We start from the raw sequence: 17,143 nt of genomic DNA on the forward strand, positions 1-17,143 counted from the left end.
GCGTGATGACCACAGGGGCAGAACATACAACTTCCACGTGAAGGAGCAACAAGAATAGTCTAACCCTTTGCAAGAAAACAAGTTTCATCAAACACCACATTCCGGGACTGATAAACATGTTGAGTGACAGGATTAAGACAATGGTATCCTATGTGATTAGAATTGAAACCAAGGAATAGACATTGCTTGCTTTTGAAAGAAAGTTTATTGGGCATATAGGGATGTAAACGAGGATAACATGCACACCCAAAAATATTAAGCAATTTATAGTCAAGTGGAGAGTGAAATAATTTATAAAAGGGAGCTTGATTTCCTAACACAGGAGTGAGAAGCCGTTTAATAAGAATAACTGCAGAAAAGCATCCACCCAAAATTGAGAAGGCAAGTGAAGTTGGGGAAATAAATAGAGGCCCATTTTCCTAATATGGTGATGCTTACTTTCAGCCAACCCATTTTGTTGAGATGAATGGGGACATGAACAACAATGTAAAATACTATGAGAATCAAGAAAATCAACAAACAAGCGAGATAAATACTTGCCACATTATCTGATTGAAGTTGTTTGATTCGGCATGGGAATTGATTTTCAACTACTTGCATCACTTATCTTCTTCGTGACATTAGTTTTCCCTTGCACATCCTCCTACACTATTTTGTGATAACAATCGTGCCCTTCATATGACAGTTAATCACGTTTTCCATGATCGCACCAAGCATATTGAGCTTGATGTTCACTATATTCGAGAAAAAGTTGTTGCAGGTTTCCCGATATTCATGCACCAACGCTGATAAAGAGTACGTTATCTAATCTTCCAACTTATTACTTATCCTTGTTTCCGGTTTCTATGAGTGTGGCCAATAGGATTGAGAAGATTCAAAGAGATTTTTTGTGGGGAGGAATGGGAGATGAACAAAAACTGCATCTTGTCAACTAGAACCAAATTTGTCGTCCTTTAAGGGCCGGCAGTCTTGGCATTTGAAATGTGTATAATTTCAACCAAGCCCTTTTGGGAAAATGGCTATGGAGATATGCGACAGAGAGTGAGGCGCTTTAGTATAAGATAATCAAAGCTAAGTATGAAGATTAGGATGGTGGAGGTGTCGGGGCCTTATGGTGTGAGTTTGTGGAAGCATATTAGACGAGGATGGGATATCTTTGCAAAAGGTGTGAGGTTTGAGGTGGGGCTAGGATCGAAAGTTCTCTTCTGGCATGATACGTGGTGTGATAATCAGTCGTTGAAGCATGCTTTCCCTTCCTTGTTTAGTATTGCAAGGTACAAAGAAGCGTGGGTGAAAGATAATTTTATGTGGAGGAATAGGGTTGTTGAGTGGAATATCATCTTTGTGTGTTCCATTCAGGATTGGGAGTTGAATGTGATATCATCTTTCTTTGAACTGTTGTACTCTTGTAAGATTTCTCATGGTAATGTAAATCGGATTTGTTGGTCCCCTTCTAAGAAAGGTACGTTTGAGGTGAAGTCTTTCTATAAGGCCTTATCCATTCCAGCTTATGAGGTGTTTCCATGGAAGAGTATTTGGCGCTCTAAGGTGCTGCTGCGAGTGACATTTTTTGGGTGGACTACAGCTTTTGGCAAAATTTTGACAAGATAATTTGCGAAAGAGGAGTATTGTGGTAGTGGAATGGTGTCGTATGTGTAAGAATAACGGGGAATCCGTAGATCATTTATTGATCCATTGTGAAGTAGCCACTTGGCTATGGTACTATATTTTTACTTTGTTTGGTATTGAGTGGGTTATGCCACAAAGGTTCCTTAACTTGCTTGCTTACTGGAATCAAGTGGGGGGTTGAGATCTCTAAAGTTATTTGGAGGATGGTTCCTTTGTGCGCCACTTGGTGTATATGGAGGGAGAGGAATGCACGAACTTTTGAGGATAAGGAGTGTTCGGTGGATGGGGTGTGGAAGAATATGATCTCAATGCTATACTTGTGGGCATTGGCTCACGATCGTATTGATGTCCCAACTATAAAAGAGTTCTTGAATATATGCTCTTTGTATATGCCATAGGGGTTCTGTTGTATATATATTTGTAATAAGATTGCGTCCCTCCGCGCTTTTTCAATAATATTCACATTAATTAAAAAAAAAAAAAAAGTTGCTGCAGGTGTCCTAATTACTCGCCATGTTCCTTCTACTTTACCGGTGGTTGATATTTTTATAAGGCACTTTCTAAAGATTACTTTCATACTCTTCGAATCAAGCTTGGAGTTTTGCCTCCGCCACCCTCTAGCTTGAGGGGGAGTGATAAAGAAAACACACCCCATACACAGTGGTAGATCTACGTAGAGGCGGGGCAGGGGCGCCCGCCCCTACAAAAATTTAAAAAAAAAAAAAATTTCTTACAGTAGTTTTTAAAATTTCTTTTATGCCTTCGTTGCTTCTAGCCCCTTCTTCTTTACCCCTTCTGAGTTCGAGAGGACTTGCCTCCTTTTTTCTTAAATTGCTTCTCCTTTGCTTCTCTCTGTGTGGCGCAAGTGAAAAGAGAAATAAGAAAACCAGAGGTGTGAAGGGGAAGGAAGACTTCAAAACTGAAGAAACACAACAATGATGTCGCATAGGTAATGAGGTGTATTGGGAAGTGTTGTACGCGTGGCAACCATAGATGTTTATGATGAAAATGACACAAATAATAGAGACCGTTGATTACCATATGAAAGAATAGAATACATACAATGCTTTCTATTCGTTATTTAAAGCTCTATTGACTTTAAGCTCTTTTTTATCAGAAAATAATTTTTCCATTTAATGCCTTGTTCTATGTCTATTAGTCTTTTTAGTAAATATTAAGAGAACAAATGAATGATTTGAATAAAAATAAATAAGAACATGTACATAACATCATCCAAATATATCTTCATCAAACCCTAACCCTAGCTCTTTCTCTCTGAGCGCCGCAGCCGCATAGGTAAGGTATCTCTAGGGTTGGGAAGGAAGGATGGTCCCTCCTCCCCTTGCCCTCTTCGCAACGGGTGCTAGAAGTTTACTTGATGCCCCATTGCCTCCTCTCTCCCCCTTCTCTGCTGCCCCTTTCCCCCATTTGGTCTACTTTTCTCTGGCGTGGCCCTTCTCCCTTTCTCCACCTTGCCTCTTTCCTCCCCAGCCATCATCCTCTGCTGCATTTTTTTTGCTGGATTGGGCTTGGCTTTGGACCGGTTCATTTTTGCTCTACTGCCCTCCACCCTCCACCTCGACGCATGCACTACCACCTTGCTAACCGGTTTCGCCCATGCCCATCCCACCTTTTGCACTGGATCCGTATTTCCGGCTGTGTTTTGGGTTTCTGTTCTCTCCGGCTATGGTTTTGATTTCGTTTTTTGGTTTTTTTTTTTTTTTTGACGTTAATCTTGGTATGTTGTTATTTGTTTATGTTGCTTGTTTGGCACACTCTGTGGGTGCTACTCTAGGGGGATTCACTCAAACTCTCCCCCCATTTTGTTTTGTGTGTGCCACCGATCTCTTCCACGCCCACTCTGCTGCCTACCGTCCGCTACTGGGTCTTTCTCGCGTCCCCACTGTGATGAACTTCCAACGCCACCTTTAGCTTCGGTTTCCATCCAGCACGCGATCGGCTTCCTCCCGGGGGCCATTATCCGAATAGTGTTTTTTTCCTTGAATTTCTTCTTCTTCTTTTTTTCTTTTTTTTTTTCCCCTTTTTTTGCTTGTATTTTCGTTTTTTTTCCCTGTATGTTTTTCTTTCCTGTTTTTTTGCTTGTAATAAGGCTCTGTCCTCTCTTTGATCTGCCCGTTGCTGCTTTGGTCCAGATTCTTGGGTTGTGGATGTGAATGATATCCTGGCTATTGGGTCGAGGAGGAAGAGTTTTGGCTTGGGGGTTTTTTCCTCTCAAGGCCGAGGAATAAGCGCTACCTATGCATTAGAAAGTGTCTATTTGGTGCAGATCTGTTTTTAAACCTAAAGAATTGTCATGGGTTAGTGGATGTTTTGTAATGGTTGATTAGTACTTTCAGAGCTTTTGCTCTATTTGTAAGAGCTTTGCTCACGACCTTTTATCAATAAATGAGTGTAGAATTTCCCCCTTAAAAAAATATATATCTTCATCAATTCCCACCACCATTAAGAGGCTTGATTTTTTTATTTTTTATTTATTTTTATTCATTAAGAGGCTTTAATTGCTATTATATATACATACATATGTGGGGATTAAATAAAAGTATTATTTTATAGTTTTATCGGTAAATGTTTTTATCTTGGATATTTGAATGGAAAAAAAAAATGTATTGATTCTTATTTTTTATTATATAATAATATTTTGATATGGACAACATTAACATTGTTTGTTTGAGAATAACTTCTATAAGGACCTACATAAATCAAGTCATTTGTGCCCTCCATTAAAGAATGGACACATCAGCATATTGCACCATATCAAATAAACAAAGATGCACACAATTAAATCTTCTTGTATCACAGAACTCTTCTCTTTCCCATTGACCCATTGCCGGCCCACCCATGCCGCCAAGCCCCACCACCCTCTCGTCCACTGCTGCTCCATCAAAGTGATTTACCTTCTTAATCAGCACCCATATGAAGACAAAGATAGATGTAGATTAATCACACACCAAATGAGGAATAGTTTACTGGTGATTAATTCATTCTCCAAACACACCAAATGAGGAAGACGAAGACAGATCTAGATTAATCAGCCAGAATATGGACTTTAATTAAGAATAGTTTACTGGTGATTACTAAACCACACAATGTACTGTCTGTATATGTATCAATTACTGGAAAGAAAAAAGAAAAAAGAAAAAAAAAAAACCCATATCACTTATCACAATTTTCAGATCTATGTGAACCAAGTCATAAACGAAACATATACGAGAAAAAGGAAAAACAACCATGATATTTGCCTTTGAAAGCTGACATTTTTGACAAACAGACTGAAAGACAGTGTTCTGTGAGAGGGATGAGTGTTTGGAGAGAGACGAAAGCAGAAATCGTTTGTTTTTGTCTTCTTCTCATTTGGTGCAATATGATGATGTGTCCATTCTTTATTTGAGGGCACAAAGGACATGGTTTATACCAGGTCCTTTATAGAAGTTATTCTCTATTTGTTAAGGGTTAACAAGTTTAAGAAGATTTTGTCTCTTAAATACATTATTTGTTATTGTCTATTTATTTTATTGAAACCTGTTTTTATTTTATTTTATTTTATTTTGATAATTATTAGAATATGCTAGTAATTTGATTAGAATACTTCATTTCTATTTTGAATTTTCTATATATATATATATATATATATATATATATATATATATATATATATATAGTAAAATATATTTTTTGTTTTATATATATAAAACAAAAAAAAAAATATTTTACTATTATATTGTATTATTTAGTTCTGCCCCTCCTCATACCAATCCTAGCTCTGCCACTGCTCATACAGATCGAGCTTCACCATAAATAATGGAATAAGATATGCCTTTGGTTTAGGAAGATATTATTATCTCTAAAATATTACCGTTGTCTAGAATATAGTTGTTGTGGACCTTTGTATGGCATGTTACCGTTGTGGACCTTTGTATGGCGAGTTACTGTTGTGGTCCTTTGTATTGCAAGTTAGTATTGCGAATCCTTTCTAAACCGTTGCATTATTCTGAACTTTCCCATATTTGTGAAAGTGTACTGATATACATTAAGGACCATTGCAGAATTACCTTCTAAAATACATGCATGCAATATAGTGACATGCTTTCCTTTTGTATTCATATTCAATATATAGAAGAAGTACACGACTAGACCAACTCGTGTTTTTGAGTAACTCTTTGTCATTCCTAAACCAATTATCTTATCTTCTTCACATAAACACCAAGGAAGGCAACATATGAATGAGAATGATTGTGAGAAATTGGTTGCAAATTTATTGGGTAGAGACCATCAAGAAGCCTGCTCGTTTGCATGTCAATCATAAAAAATTTAGAACCAATCAACACAAAGTCACAATCATATAAACAAAATCTGTTAATAGACAATAAATTTGTTGCTACCAAAGAGAAATGCAAAACACATGAAAGAGAAAACTTGTTGGTAATAGCACATAAAATTGAAGAACATGTGTTGAATGGGAAGACTCAAGCCATTGCCAACAGTCACAATGTTAGGACCAGGGAATGGTTCCTGGATATTGAGATTTGCTAAGTCAATGGTGATGTGAGCATTGGCACCATTGTCAACATACCATTACTGATCCTTCAGAGTTGTATTATTTCATGCAATCATGGCAGCTAGCTGGGGAGGTGGTTGACGACCCTGAAATGCATAGTCCATTTGATGAAAACAGTCCAGCTCCTAATGGTTTTGTTTCCCACAAATCTGGTGACGAGCATTGGGCGGAGAAGAAGCTTGTGACATGGAGGTTAATGGTCTAGCCAAATAGGAAGGTACTGGACCTTTCGGTTGGTACTATTGGGGCTTAAGAGAGAACTTCAGATATGGAGAAAAGGAGCCCTTCAATTTCCTATTTCCAAAATGTGGAGAGAAAGATTTGTTAGAATACATAACAAAAGTATTCGGTGAAGGAGGGATTGAACGATGCTAAGACTCCACAAATAGTTCATGAGATAGCTGTTTAGTCTAAAAGTCATCAAAAGAGATGTCACAGTCCCTTGTAGACATAGACATGACTATAACAAAGGCTACATAATTGCCATTCAACCCAATTATTATATAAGAAATCAATTCCTCATCATTAAGTGGTTTGCCTGCCATAGCCAATTGTTCAATCAATTCTTTGGCAGCTTTTGCAAGAATTCAATACATGACTTCGACCCTAGGTGAAGACTTTGAAGCTGTCATTTGATATGGTTGATATGAGGCTTGGACTAAGATGTAAATTTCTTTGCTAAATGAGACCACACTTGGCGAGAAGTATACGCCATGGACAAGACCTTCTTGACAATGGTAGCATTGATCCAACTAAGAAGGAATTGGTCCTTCTTGTACCAAAGAGAATAGGCTGGATTTACAGTGTGTCATTTCCTTACCATCAGAGTCAAGTAGGAATTGTGGCGGGCACGGTTCAGAACAATCCACGATACCCTTGAACTCATGAATCTTAAGAGCATGGTTCATCTAAGAGAACCACATAATGTAATTAGGACCATTCAACCTAACAAACACGATACGAGAAACATTGGGAAGTTCGTAGGAAACGAAAGTAGAGGATGAAACAGCCATTGGAAACCAAAAGAAAGAAAAAGAAGATGAGGACAGAAAATAATGTGAGTTAAAAAAGCTTTGATACTAGAAAAGAATATTTTGAACCAGTTTGTCAAACTTACCAAAACTGTATAGTTGATAGATTGTGATAGGTTACAACAATTCAATTATAACGCTCCATCTTATCTACAATACATGATAATAAGTTGATAATTATTGATAACTCTTAACACAAGATAAATCATAATAAACGTTTAAGTTCCAAATGACACCAAAGGCTTGCTGTTAGGATGAGATATAGTTGTATCATCATTTGAATTGATTGTATTGTTAACAATTGCTATGTTAAATTTCATGTTTAGCCTGACTATGATTTTTTTTTTTTTTTTTTTTTTTTTTTTTGGACATGCATTAGAATGTGAATGTAATCTTGAGTTAAAAGTCAAAATGTGACAAAGCACCGGGGCACCCCGCACTTGTTTTAATTTTCAAAGTATATTCGAGTGTTATTGAGTTGAAAGAGTTTGACTGTATCAAGTAGGGTTGTAGATGCGGATGTGGTTATTGACAATAACTACATTTGCATCAGCATTATGTGGTTGTCATTTTTAGTTAACTGCATATGCATATGCATCTGCATCTGCATCATGTGGTTACTAACTGCTATTCGTGGGGTTATTGCAGTTATTAAGTGTTATTCGCATAATAGGTAATATGCCTTTTGGGCCTATTTTAGTCTTTTGGATCTCTATTAATGCCTATTTTAAATTATTTTGAAAAAAAATTGGACCTACTTTTAGTGTTTTTGGTTTTTTTAAAGCCCCTAGTGTTTTAGATGAAATCCATAATTTGATTATACATTTCAGCTTATAAATAACAAAGAAAATACAAATATACAAATTACAAAGCATTGTTAGTGAATTTGTTTATATATATATAACCGCATCTACATACTCTAAAGGCACTGTCTACATTCACATATATAATTGATAGTTTAGCGGTTAGTTGGGTTAATAAATGTGCATAGGTACAACCATAGGTACAACACCAAGTAGGGGTGAAAAGCGGTTATTGGTTAAAACCGTTAATTGCAATCGCTTAGGCAGCTAGTAAAATCGGCTAACCGCCTATAACCGCAAAACGACGTCGTTTCTACAATAATATCCTATTATATATATATATATAGGTGGTTAGCGATTTTTTCAAATCCTAAAACCGATAACCGCACCACCCTAGGCAGTTAACGATTTTATTTTTATTTTTTATTTTTATGTCTGCATAATGGGAGGGAAATAAGGAAATGTGATTCGAACTAGTGACCTTCGCTTCATGAGTCACAATTCCAAATTCATTGAACTATTCTTGAAAATGTTGGCAATTTTTTATAACCACCTTCAAAAGTAGTTAGGCGATGATTAGCGGTTAGCAGGCGAATGATAGCCGCCCGTTAATTCAGCCTTAGCACCAAGTGCATTTCTTCGACACGAAGCGAAGCAATCGACCTAACAAAAGTCATTCTTGTCAAGTCTGCAATAATCGACGTAATACACAGAAATGTCGCTGTAAAAAATACAGAGTCGTAAACCCTTCGGTTTGCACAATTTTGCTCACTCCCTCCAAAGCGGAAGTTTTTGAACTGGGGAAAGGGAACTGCTGAGAGCTGAGATTCCTGAGCCGGTAACACCCCAAAAACATGATCCCATAACAGACCAATCTCTCACCCTCTCTTTATTCCCAGCAAACCCTAGACACCGACCCAGCTCACCGGTCATGGAATCGGGAGGCGCGAGAGACAAGGCATCTCCGCCTCCACCGAAGCCCTCCAAGTTCTTAGTGTACCAGAACGCTGCTCTCTCAGCTGCCCTCACCGCCAAAAGTCTTCAACCTTCCAAGTGTACCCTTCTCTGCGGTTTCTCCTTCTCCTCCGCCTCCGCCTTCGCTCTTCTCACCCTTATTTCCTGGTACAATTTGCTTCTTGCTTTCGTAACTATACTTGAAAATTAGGGTTTTTCTTTTCTTCTTCTTTAACTTGCCTGGTTTTGAGTTTTTCATTCTGTGAGTGGAATCTATGATATAACATTGTTTGAAACATGTTTTCAGTGCTTGTAAGAGCAGATATTGAAGCAATAAACTTTGGAAAGTGAGGCTTTTTGCTCGGTTTCTATGGTTCTAAATCTTGTATTTTCGAATTAAATTGGTAGGAAACTCGCTTGGGTTGCTTTTCGGTATTAGTTACTTTTAGAACTAGAATTTAACTGAATTGTTGCTTTGAGGGGGTAAGAAAGTGTCTCAATAATGTGAATCGATCAATGCCCTAGGGTTTTGTGGGGGTTCTAAGTGAGTACTTTGTTTTCGAACCTTTTGAATGTGCTCCATATGGTTGATGGCTGAATATACTTCAAAGGAAAAGATAGGAAAAATTGGAAACTTTGAGTCATGTTTATCTCATTATTTTGGGATGTGTGGAAACAAAAACCTATGCTCATTTGAGTCTAATTAAACTATTAGTGTTAGCAGAGTCGGGTTGTTCATTTTAAGGAAGTAAGAAATGGAGAAGAATGGCTCGGAATTTCATATCTTGTTATTGCAGAATTTCTTAGCACCTATAAAACAAGGATAGAGGGTAAGGTCACAGGTTCAATCCCCTACGAAAAAGAAAATACCCAATGGAGGGTCTCCTTCTGTTTTGTTTCCCGGGTAATTTTTTTATAGATAAGTAACAAAAATTTTATTAAAAGCATAAAGCGCCCCCAAGTACATAGGTGGTATACAAAGGAGAGCACCTAACACAAGCACCAAAAACCGACAAATTGAGTAATTGTGGGTAAGTTTTATGGACTTTCGTAGTTTTTGCCTTTCAGTTGCTAAGATCTAATTTAATCAACTTTGTGCTGAATCTAATTGAGTTTATCTGTTATAAGCAACATAGATTCAAGGGTTTGATTATCCATCTAATTTTCTCATGAATCAGAAGGATTTTAAGCTAGAATATTGTACTTTCAGATCTTGGTTTTGGCCATGGGTTTTGATTTTGTATTTCACGTGGCTAATTATCTTCCATTGACTTGTTGAAGGGAAAACGGCTTCATTGACAATTTGAAGTTCAGAAGTCTTCCCCAGGAAACAGCATGTAAGCTTAAAATACAGTTCACATATCTTAGTTTGGTTAAACAAATGCTCGGATTGGCATAAATATTTTTGAAAATCTTGCATTTGTCCTTCAGATTTGATTGCCAAGGCACTACAGACAGTAGTGGGCTTAGTCTTTTTTGGAACTGTATTTTCCCTCTTCAAAGCCATCTCTCTGCATAGAGCAAGAAATGCGGCTGGAGTGTCCATTCTATCTTCCGGTAAAGGAAATAAGGATCAAACATGTCTTACGAATCGTCAACTAGGACTTTTGGGAATAAAACCAAAGGTTGAACAAGTCACATCCGAGTCCTCAAAGAAACCTCCCAAGTCTAGACCGCACTCAGATGTCCTTGTTCCACTTCATCCGCCAATGACCAGTCCAAGTCATTCATCTAGAACCAGTGCGGATAGATCAAACTCCAGTGGGGGAAGTGGGAGGCATGCTGTCAGCACCCCATCCAAATCACTGAGTCCTTCGTCCTCTTTATATCTCGTCCCTGGTGCTGTTTCACAATTGCTTTCTGTTCAAAGTTCACCTGGGATGGATTCAATGGTCTCAACCCCTTGGTCAAACAAGCGACCCTCCTCTGGAAAAGAGATCACATCAGAAGAAAAGCTTGAACAATTCTTGGCAGAAGTAGATGAGAAAATCACAGAATCAGCTGGGAAACTGGCAACTCCACCCCCCACCATTAGTGGTTTTGGCATGGTCAGTCCAAATACTGTTGCCAATTCAGCTAATACCTCAGGAACTACTAGAAGTACTCCGTTGAGGCCTGTGAGGATGTCTCCAGGTTCCCAGAAGTTTAGCACTCCCCCGAAGAAAGGAGAAGGTGATCTTCCTCCACCCATGTCCATGGAAGAAGCTACTGAAGCTTTTGAGCATTTGGGCATCTATCCTCAAATTGAGCAATGGCGTGACCACCTCAGGCAATGGTTTTCTTCGGTTTTGCTTAATCCTCTTCTTAAGAAGATTGAAACCAGTCATATTCAGGTCAATTATCACTTTCATCGTTATCATCACCTCCTCCTGCTTCTATTTTTATTTCTTTGGCTATTTTTCTTTGGTAATAAAGTATAATGTTCTCAATAAATACCAGTTGTCTTTAATTGGTTTTTATCATGGTCCCAGTTTGTTTATGTTAAAAATGTGGAACTTGGGAATTATCCTTCCTAAATTGAAATTCTAGAATTCCTTGATTGGCATATGCACAAGGTGGCAGTATTCAATTATGAGTTTTCATTGAGGACGTGTACTTGAGTGTATATGGAACAAAGAAGCATACATTGTCACAATAATATGACACTACATCTTTGAAAAACCTTATCATATTTGGAAATAACTCTGCGTAATATGAGTATTTTTCAACTTTGCTTAGTAGTGGTGAGATATAAAAGTTCAAAAGTTGGCACAGTTTGGATCTGACTTGAAACAGACAGAAAAAATGGGGAATTTGTTGCTTTGGAGGATGGGGGATTTGGGTTGCTGGAACAAAGAGGTAAAAGGATTCCAAGCATCTAGTTAGTTAAAAATTTGACCTAGCAACAAGCATTTTAAAGATTGACTTTAATAGAATATTCACACATGTTGTAAGGACATATGAAGTTCCACGTTGCCTAGTCATGCAGAAAGGAATTTTTGTACTGCAAAGAGCTGAAATTATTGAGGTACTTAGTAGCATAAGTTTCTCTAAAATATATCTATTATACTAACTTAAATTCTTGTATTTGTAGGTAATGCAAGCAGCTGCCAGACTTGGCATTTCAATCACAATCAGCCAAGTAGGAAGTGATTTACCTACTACTGGAACTCCTGCTACCGTGTCTCCAATTGATAGGAGTAAGGATTGGCAACCCGCATTTACTCTAGATGAAGATGGAATTCTTCATCAGTTACGAGCCACTCTTGTGCAGGCTATTGATACGTCCATGCGTAGGCTACTTGACCATCAATTATTGATATATTTTATTTTGACATTTACTGGAGGGGTTTTGCTTACAGATCTTTGCTGACGTTTCATGTCTCATCATATGCAGCCAAGTTGCCTCTGGCCAATCTGCAACAGTCCCCACAGCAGAATCCCTTGATCCCTATTATGCAGGAGTGTGTAGATGCTATCACCGAACACCAAAGGCTTCATGCTTTGATGAAAGGAGAGTGGGTTAAAGGTTTGCTACCTCAAAGCGGTGTTCGAGCTGATTATACTGTACAACGGATCCGAGGTAATTAGACTTTTTATTTTTTTAATGCCTATCACCTTTCTTGGGTCTCTTATAAACATCTGAAATAAAGTATGCTAATCTGGAGTTGATCTTGTGGCAACTGTTTAGTCTATCTAATCTAACCTTGGATTACCTGCATGTGGAATTTTTCAGAGCTCGCTGGAGGAACCTGCTTGAAAAATTATGAGTATCTTGGAAGCGGGGAAGTATATGACAAAAAGAACAAGAAGTGGACTCTGGAGCTTCCAACCGATTCTCACTTGCTTTTGTATCTATTTTGTGCTTTCCTCGAGCACCCAAAGTGGATGCTACATGTGGATCCTACATCTTACACGGGAGCCCAGTCCAGCAAGAACCCATTGTTCTTGGGAATTCTGCCTCCAAAAGAAAGGTTTCCTGAGAACTATGTTGCTGTAATATCTGGTGTACCTTCTGTTCTTCACCCAGGAGCGTCTATTCTGGTGGTTGGAAGGAAAAGTCCCCCAAGTTTTGCCTTGTACTGGGATAAGAAGGTGCAATTTTCTCTTCAGGTTGGTAGTTAATAAGATATGTTTTCTGATTACATTGAATACGTCTTGTACCATTGTATTTTTATAGGGGTTCATGGCAAGTATAATACATATCCAATAAGACCTGTTTTCTGGTTGCATTTTATGTCTTCTTGGGGCATGATTTAAACAGAAGGAACCTATGTCCCAATATGGTGCACTGGATTGTATATAAGGGCCATCTTATCTCCAGTGAAAGGGCATCTGTGCAGTGATAATTCTATATCCATCTCCTGAGTGATTCTTCCATTGTGTTGTCCTTTTTTTTTTTTTTTTTTTTTTTTTTTTTTTTTCTTTTAGTCTTTTGGGTCCTCGTAATTTTATATTCATGAGCTGAGTGATTCTCCAATGAACAGGCAGAACAGAATAATTTTTTTACTTAATTAGAAGCGAGCCTTAATATCTTGCGAGTGGTTTTACCTGTTTGGTCAAGTCTTAATTGCTTTATTGGGTGAGACAAGCTTCTAAATTTTCTAGGTGCCTTTGGCAAGGTAGATTTAGTTTTTAGGATCCATTAATGCATATATGGTAAGCATTTTTTTATTACTCATCCATTAGAGCAAAGCAATGTCTGTCTTGACATTTCTCTTTCCTCTCATGAGATGCGTGTGCATATGCTTACACTATATATGTAAATTGTTGATTTAGTCAAAATAACAACTGTTATGATCTTTATTTTCAGGGAAGAACGGCGCTTTGGGATTCCATCTTGCTTTTGTGCCACAGGATTAAGATTGGATATGGAGGGATAGTTCGAGGTATGCATCTTGGTTCGTCAGCCCTGAGCATCCTTCCGGTTCTGGATTTGGAAACGGAAGACTGAGTTCTTGTTAGGGATGCTGCGTTTTGCTTGTAACACAGATTCTCAGTGCTGGCTTAAGCAACAAAGAACTGATGTATATGTGCCCAAACTGCACTTTCCATTGCAGAATTTGCTTTCTGAGTGAAACCCATCTGAGATAAGAGCACTGTTTGAAAATTTTGTTTCACACAGCTGACTTGCAAAGTTAGATCATTCTTAGAAACAACCCCTTCGAGTCCTTTGATGATTGACTTAGGTTGCATGGGGTTCTAGCCGAGATTTGTATCCCTTAGGTGAGAGGGCTTCTTACAAAATTTTTTTAAGGATATTTATGTTTCTGTATTTTAGTAAATTTGCTTGTCCTTCTCTGCCGAAAATTTCAGTTATTTTCCCTATGTTGAAATGTGTCATGCAATCGCCCAATAACTCTGCTCATATTCTAAATACCCATGCTTGGATTGGAAAGCCAAGGTTTCATAGCCTCGTGTTCATGAACCTTGAGAAAAGTGTGCATTATACAATTGGGAAGATACTATAAGCACCCATGATATATAATCTGTATCTAGTCCTAGTGCAAAGTACAATTTTTTTTATGAGAATTTTAATAGCTTTATGACAATATATTGTGAGATTCTATTTTTAGGACCCACTTTGGTCATGAGGGTGGCCTGGCTAGCCGGATTGGGGGTGGTTGGCCACCCCAAGCGGCCAAATGAGAGTGGTTGAAATCACCCCTAAACCCTTTGGGGGTGGCCGAGCACTCCCAAGAGGCCATCCCTAAACCCTTTTGGGGGTGGCCGTAGCCAACTTACAATTTTCTTTCTCTTTTTTTATTTTTTTTTGATGATTTTGGTTTATTGAATTTGGGGCATTTTTGGAAATTTTTAAAACACACGGGGCAATTTTGGAAATTTTAGACCAAAAAATGCACGTGCTTTGCAAATAGTTAACGAAGTGGCTATATTGTCAATTTTTAATACTTTGTTAGAGTACATTGCAAATTTTTAAACATTGAGAGTTGAATTACAAATGAGGTAAAGTGTAATTTTCTCAAACTTAAATATCCTTCCATGGAAAACAAAATTCTCCTTACTATGACTTGATGGGAAACTATAGACAGAAACTCCTCAATTCGACTAAAGCACAAAAGAGCAATTGTAGTTTGTTTATATAACCGCTCTTGACCACCAAGGTGGTAGTCGAGATGGTAAAGCAGCCGGGTAAATCCCCCCCTCCAGGGGCACGAGTTCGAACCCGCTTGCGGTAGTAGTGCGTGCTCAACACTGGGCTTTACCAACTCGCACCTTTGTGGGGCTGTGGTGACGGGCTCGCCGCTTAGGCAGTAGCTATGGCTCAAACCGGACATTCCATGGCGAGGGGGGGCCCCTATGGTCACGCCCAGGGGGGGAAATCTACACTGGTCGCCCCTCCCCCCTCTATTGATTAAAAAAAAAAAAAAAAAAAAAAATATAACCGCTCTTGACAGGGAAATAAAGTGTTGTAGTTACTTTAGTTACAACTTAACAACAAGCAGCCCGTCTAGCTCAGTTGGTAGAGCGCAAGGCTCTTAACCTTGTGGTCGTGGGTTCGAGCCCCACGGTGGGCGTCTTCGGTTGTGTTTTTTTTTGCCATTTTCGAATTTTTTAAGCACGTTCTTTTTCATGAGGAGTCACGAACTGGAGCCGGCGTGATTTTCTTTCTTGCACCGTTGTTTTTTTTTTTTTTTTCCCTGAAATATTTTTGCATTTTGATATATAAATTTTTTAACGTTAGAAGAAAAAGTGATGATTCGAATTAATAACATTCTCCTCCAATTTGACCTTGTTTTTAGCCGCATGAGCTACCATTTAGAAGTATAGCCTAACTAAAATAGTGAAGAAGTTTTAGTTTTACTTACCAAAACAATAAACAATAATTTTTCACTCCATCTCTGTAGTCTTTTTTAATTGTTTTTTTTCAACTCTTCCGGAAGAGCACCCAAAGGCAGTGTGAATGTTGGATCGGAAGCTTAGAACCGTCGCCGTCGAGATCTATCGGTACCCCTCTCTCTCTCTCTCTCCCTCTAGTTTGGTCGGGATAATATCCTGAACATGGTGACTATCAAACTAGACCGCACCCATGGCCTGAACAATTTAATTTCTAGATTGCTCAAAATAAATTGGCAAGTGGTGTTGATTTGGTGTTAAGGTTATTGCTGAAATGTGAAAGCCATCGGATTTTGTATAAGAAAAAGAAATGATTCCCGTCAATATATATATATATATTTCATCTTACAAATTAACTATTAGATTTATGGACTTATGTAGACTCCACACAAATTCAATAGTAGACCCCACAAATCTAATAATTGATTTATTAAATTTATAAGATATGAAAAAAAAAAATTATAACTCTAATAGTTTTTGTTAAAATTTTAGACAGAAGTTGGGTGCAAAGATTTATTTGTGTATTTTGCTTATCACATATAATTTCTAGCTAATTTTTATACCCCAGTGAGTTAATTGTAACTAATTGAAAACATAGAGACTGATTTTACATTTTATTTTTTTTTCTTTCAAAAAATGAGTCATGATATGAATCATATGGGAATGGAAATATTATAAAGGCGATATTGCACAAACGTTCAATTAACAGAAGCTAACAAAAACGTTGTTCCAGATTGCTAAGTAGAGAGTTGGATGATGGCTTATAAAATGCTCAAGCTACTGTGAAAATTGAAGTACTCCTTTATAGGCGAATTCAAAACAAACTGTAGTCCGGGGGGAGGGGGGCAGGGCAAATTAAAGTTTAGAGGTGCGAGTGCAGATGGGGTAATGTTAGGATGGGAAGTATAAGAGGACAGAAAGTATAAGTTAAAATGATAAAAAAGGATTGGGGGTTTGTGACTGATTTTATAAGGGAGAAAGAGAAGTTCCCATTTGACTATACTTGTTTTCTTTCTTTGTAAGGATTATTTCACCTACCTAATGCGCCATTGTTGGAATAATGCCGTACTAAATCCAATTTGTTGATATTTTATAATTTTAATAAAAGTTACTATATGAGATGTGTTTTGGGCATAATGTTATTCATTTGATGAATATAGTCAAAAGGTTGTATTTAATGTGATTTAAGTGATGAGATTGATGCACATATGTAACAATCCGCTTAAGAAAAATACAAATAATAATAATAATAATAATAATTAACAATATGATATAGTGTTGAAAATTAAGATTTTATGTTGAAAATAAATAAT

General features: G+C 37.7%; 1 protein-coding gene and 1 non-coding gene across 3 annotated transcripts; both read left to right on the forward strand.

Annotated features, from left to right (window-relative positions):
• Window positions 1-8,741: 8,741 nt before the first annotated feature.
• LOC132164380 (cytochrome B561, amino-terminal protein) lies at window positions 8,742-14,300 on the forward strand. Of its 2 annotated transcripts, none has more exons than XM_059574884.2 (7): window positions 8,742-9,161; window positions 10,275-10,330; window positions 10,425-11,326; window positions 12,067-12,265; window positions 12,370-12,555; window positions 12,709-13,067; window positions 13,786-14,300. In XM_059574884.2, exons 1-7 carry the CDS (start codon window positions 8,971-8,973, stop codon window positions 13,924-13,926), a joined length of 2,034 nt encoding a protein of 677 aa, XP_059430867.2. In that variant the 5' UTR covers window positions 8,742-8,970; the 3' UTR covers window positions 13,927-14,300. The 2 variants fall into 2 exon arrangements, with proteins under 2 accessions (XP_059430867.2, XP_059430866.2); XM_059574883.2 differs by having other exon boundaries at window positions 8,744-9,161; window positions 12,709-13,085.
• Window positions 14,301-15,438: 1,138 nt separating this feature from the next.
• TRNAK-CUU (transfer RNA lysine (anticodon CUU)) lies at window positions 15,439-15,511 on the forward strand. Its single transcript has one exon. It is a non-coding gene; the product is annotated as a tRNA-Lys (tRNA).
• Window positions 15,512-17,143: the final 1,632 nt, after the last annotated feature.

This window comes from Corylus avellana, chromosome 8, assembly GCF_965113065.1.
Source record: "Corylus avellana chromosome 8, dhCorAvel1.hap1.2, whole genome shotgun sequence".
NCBI classification, from domain to species: domain Eukaryota; kingdom Viridiplantae; phylum Streptophyta; class Magnoliopsida; order Fagales; family Betulaceae; genus Corylus; species Corylus avellana.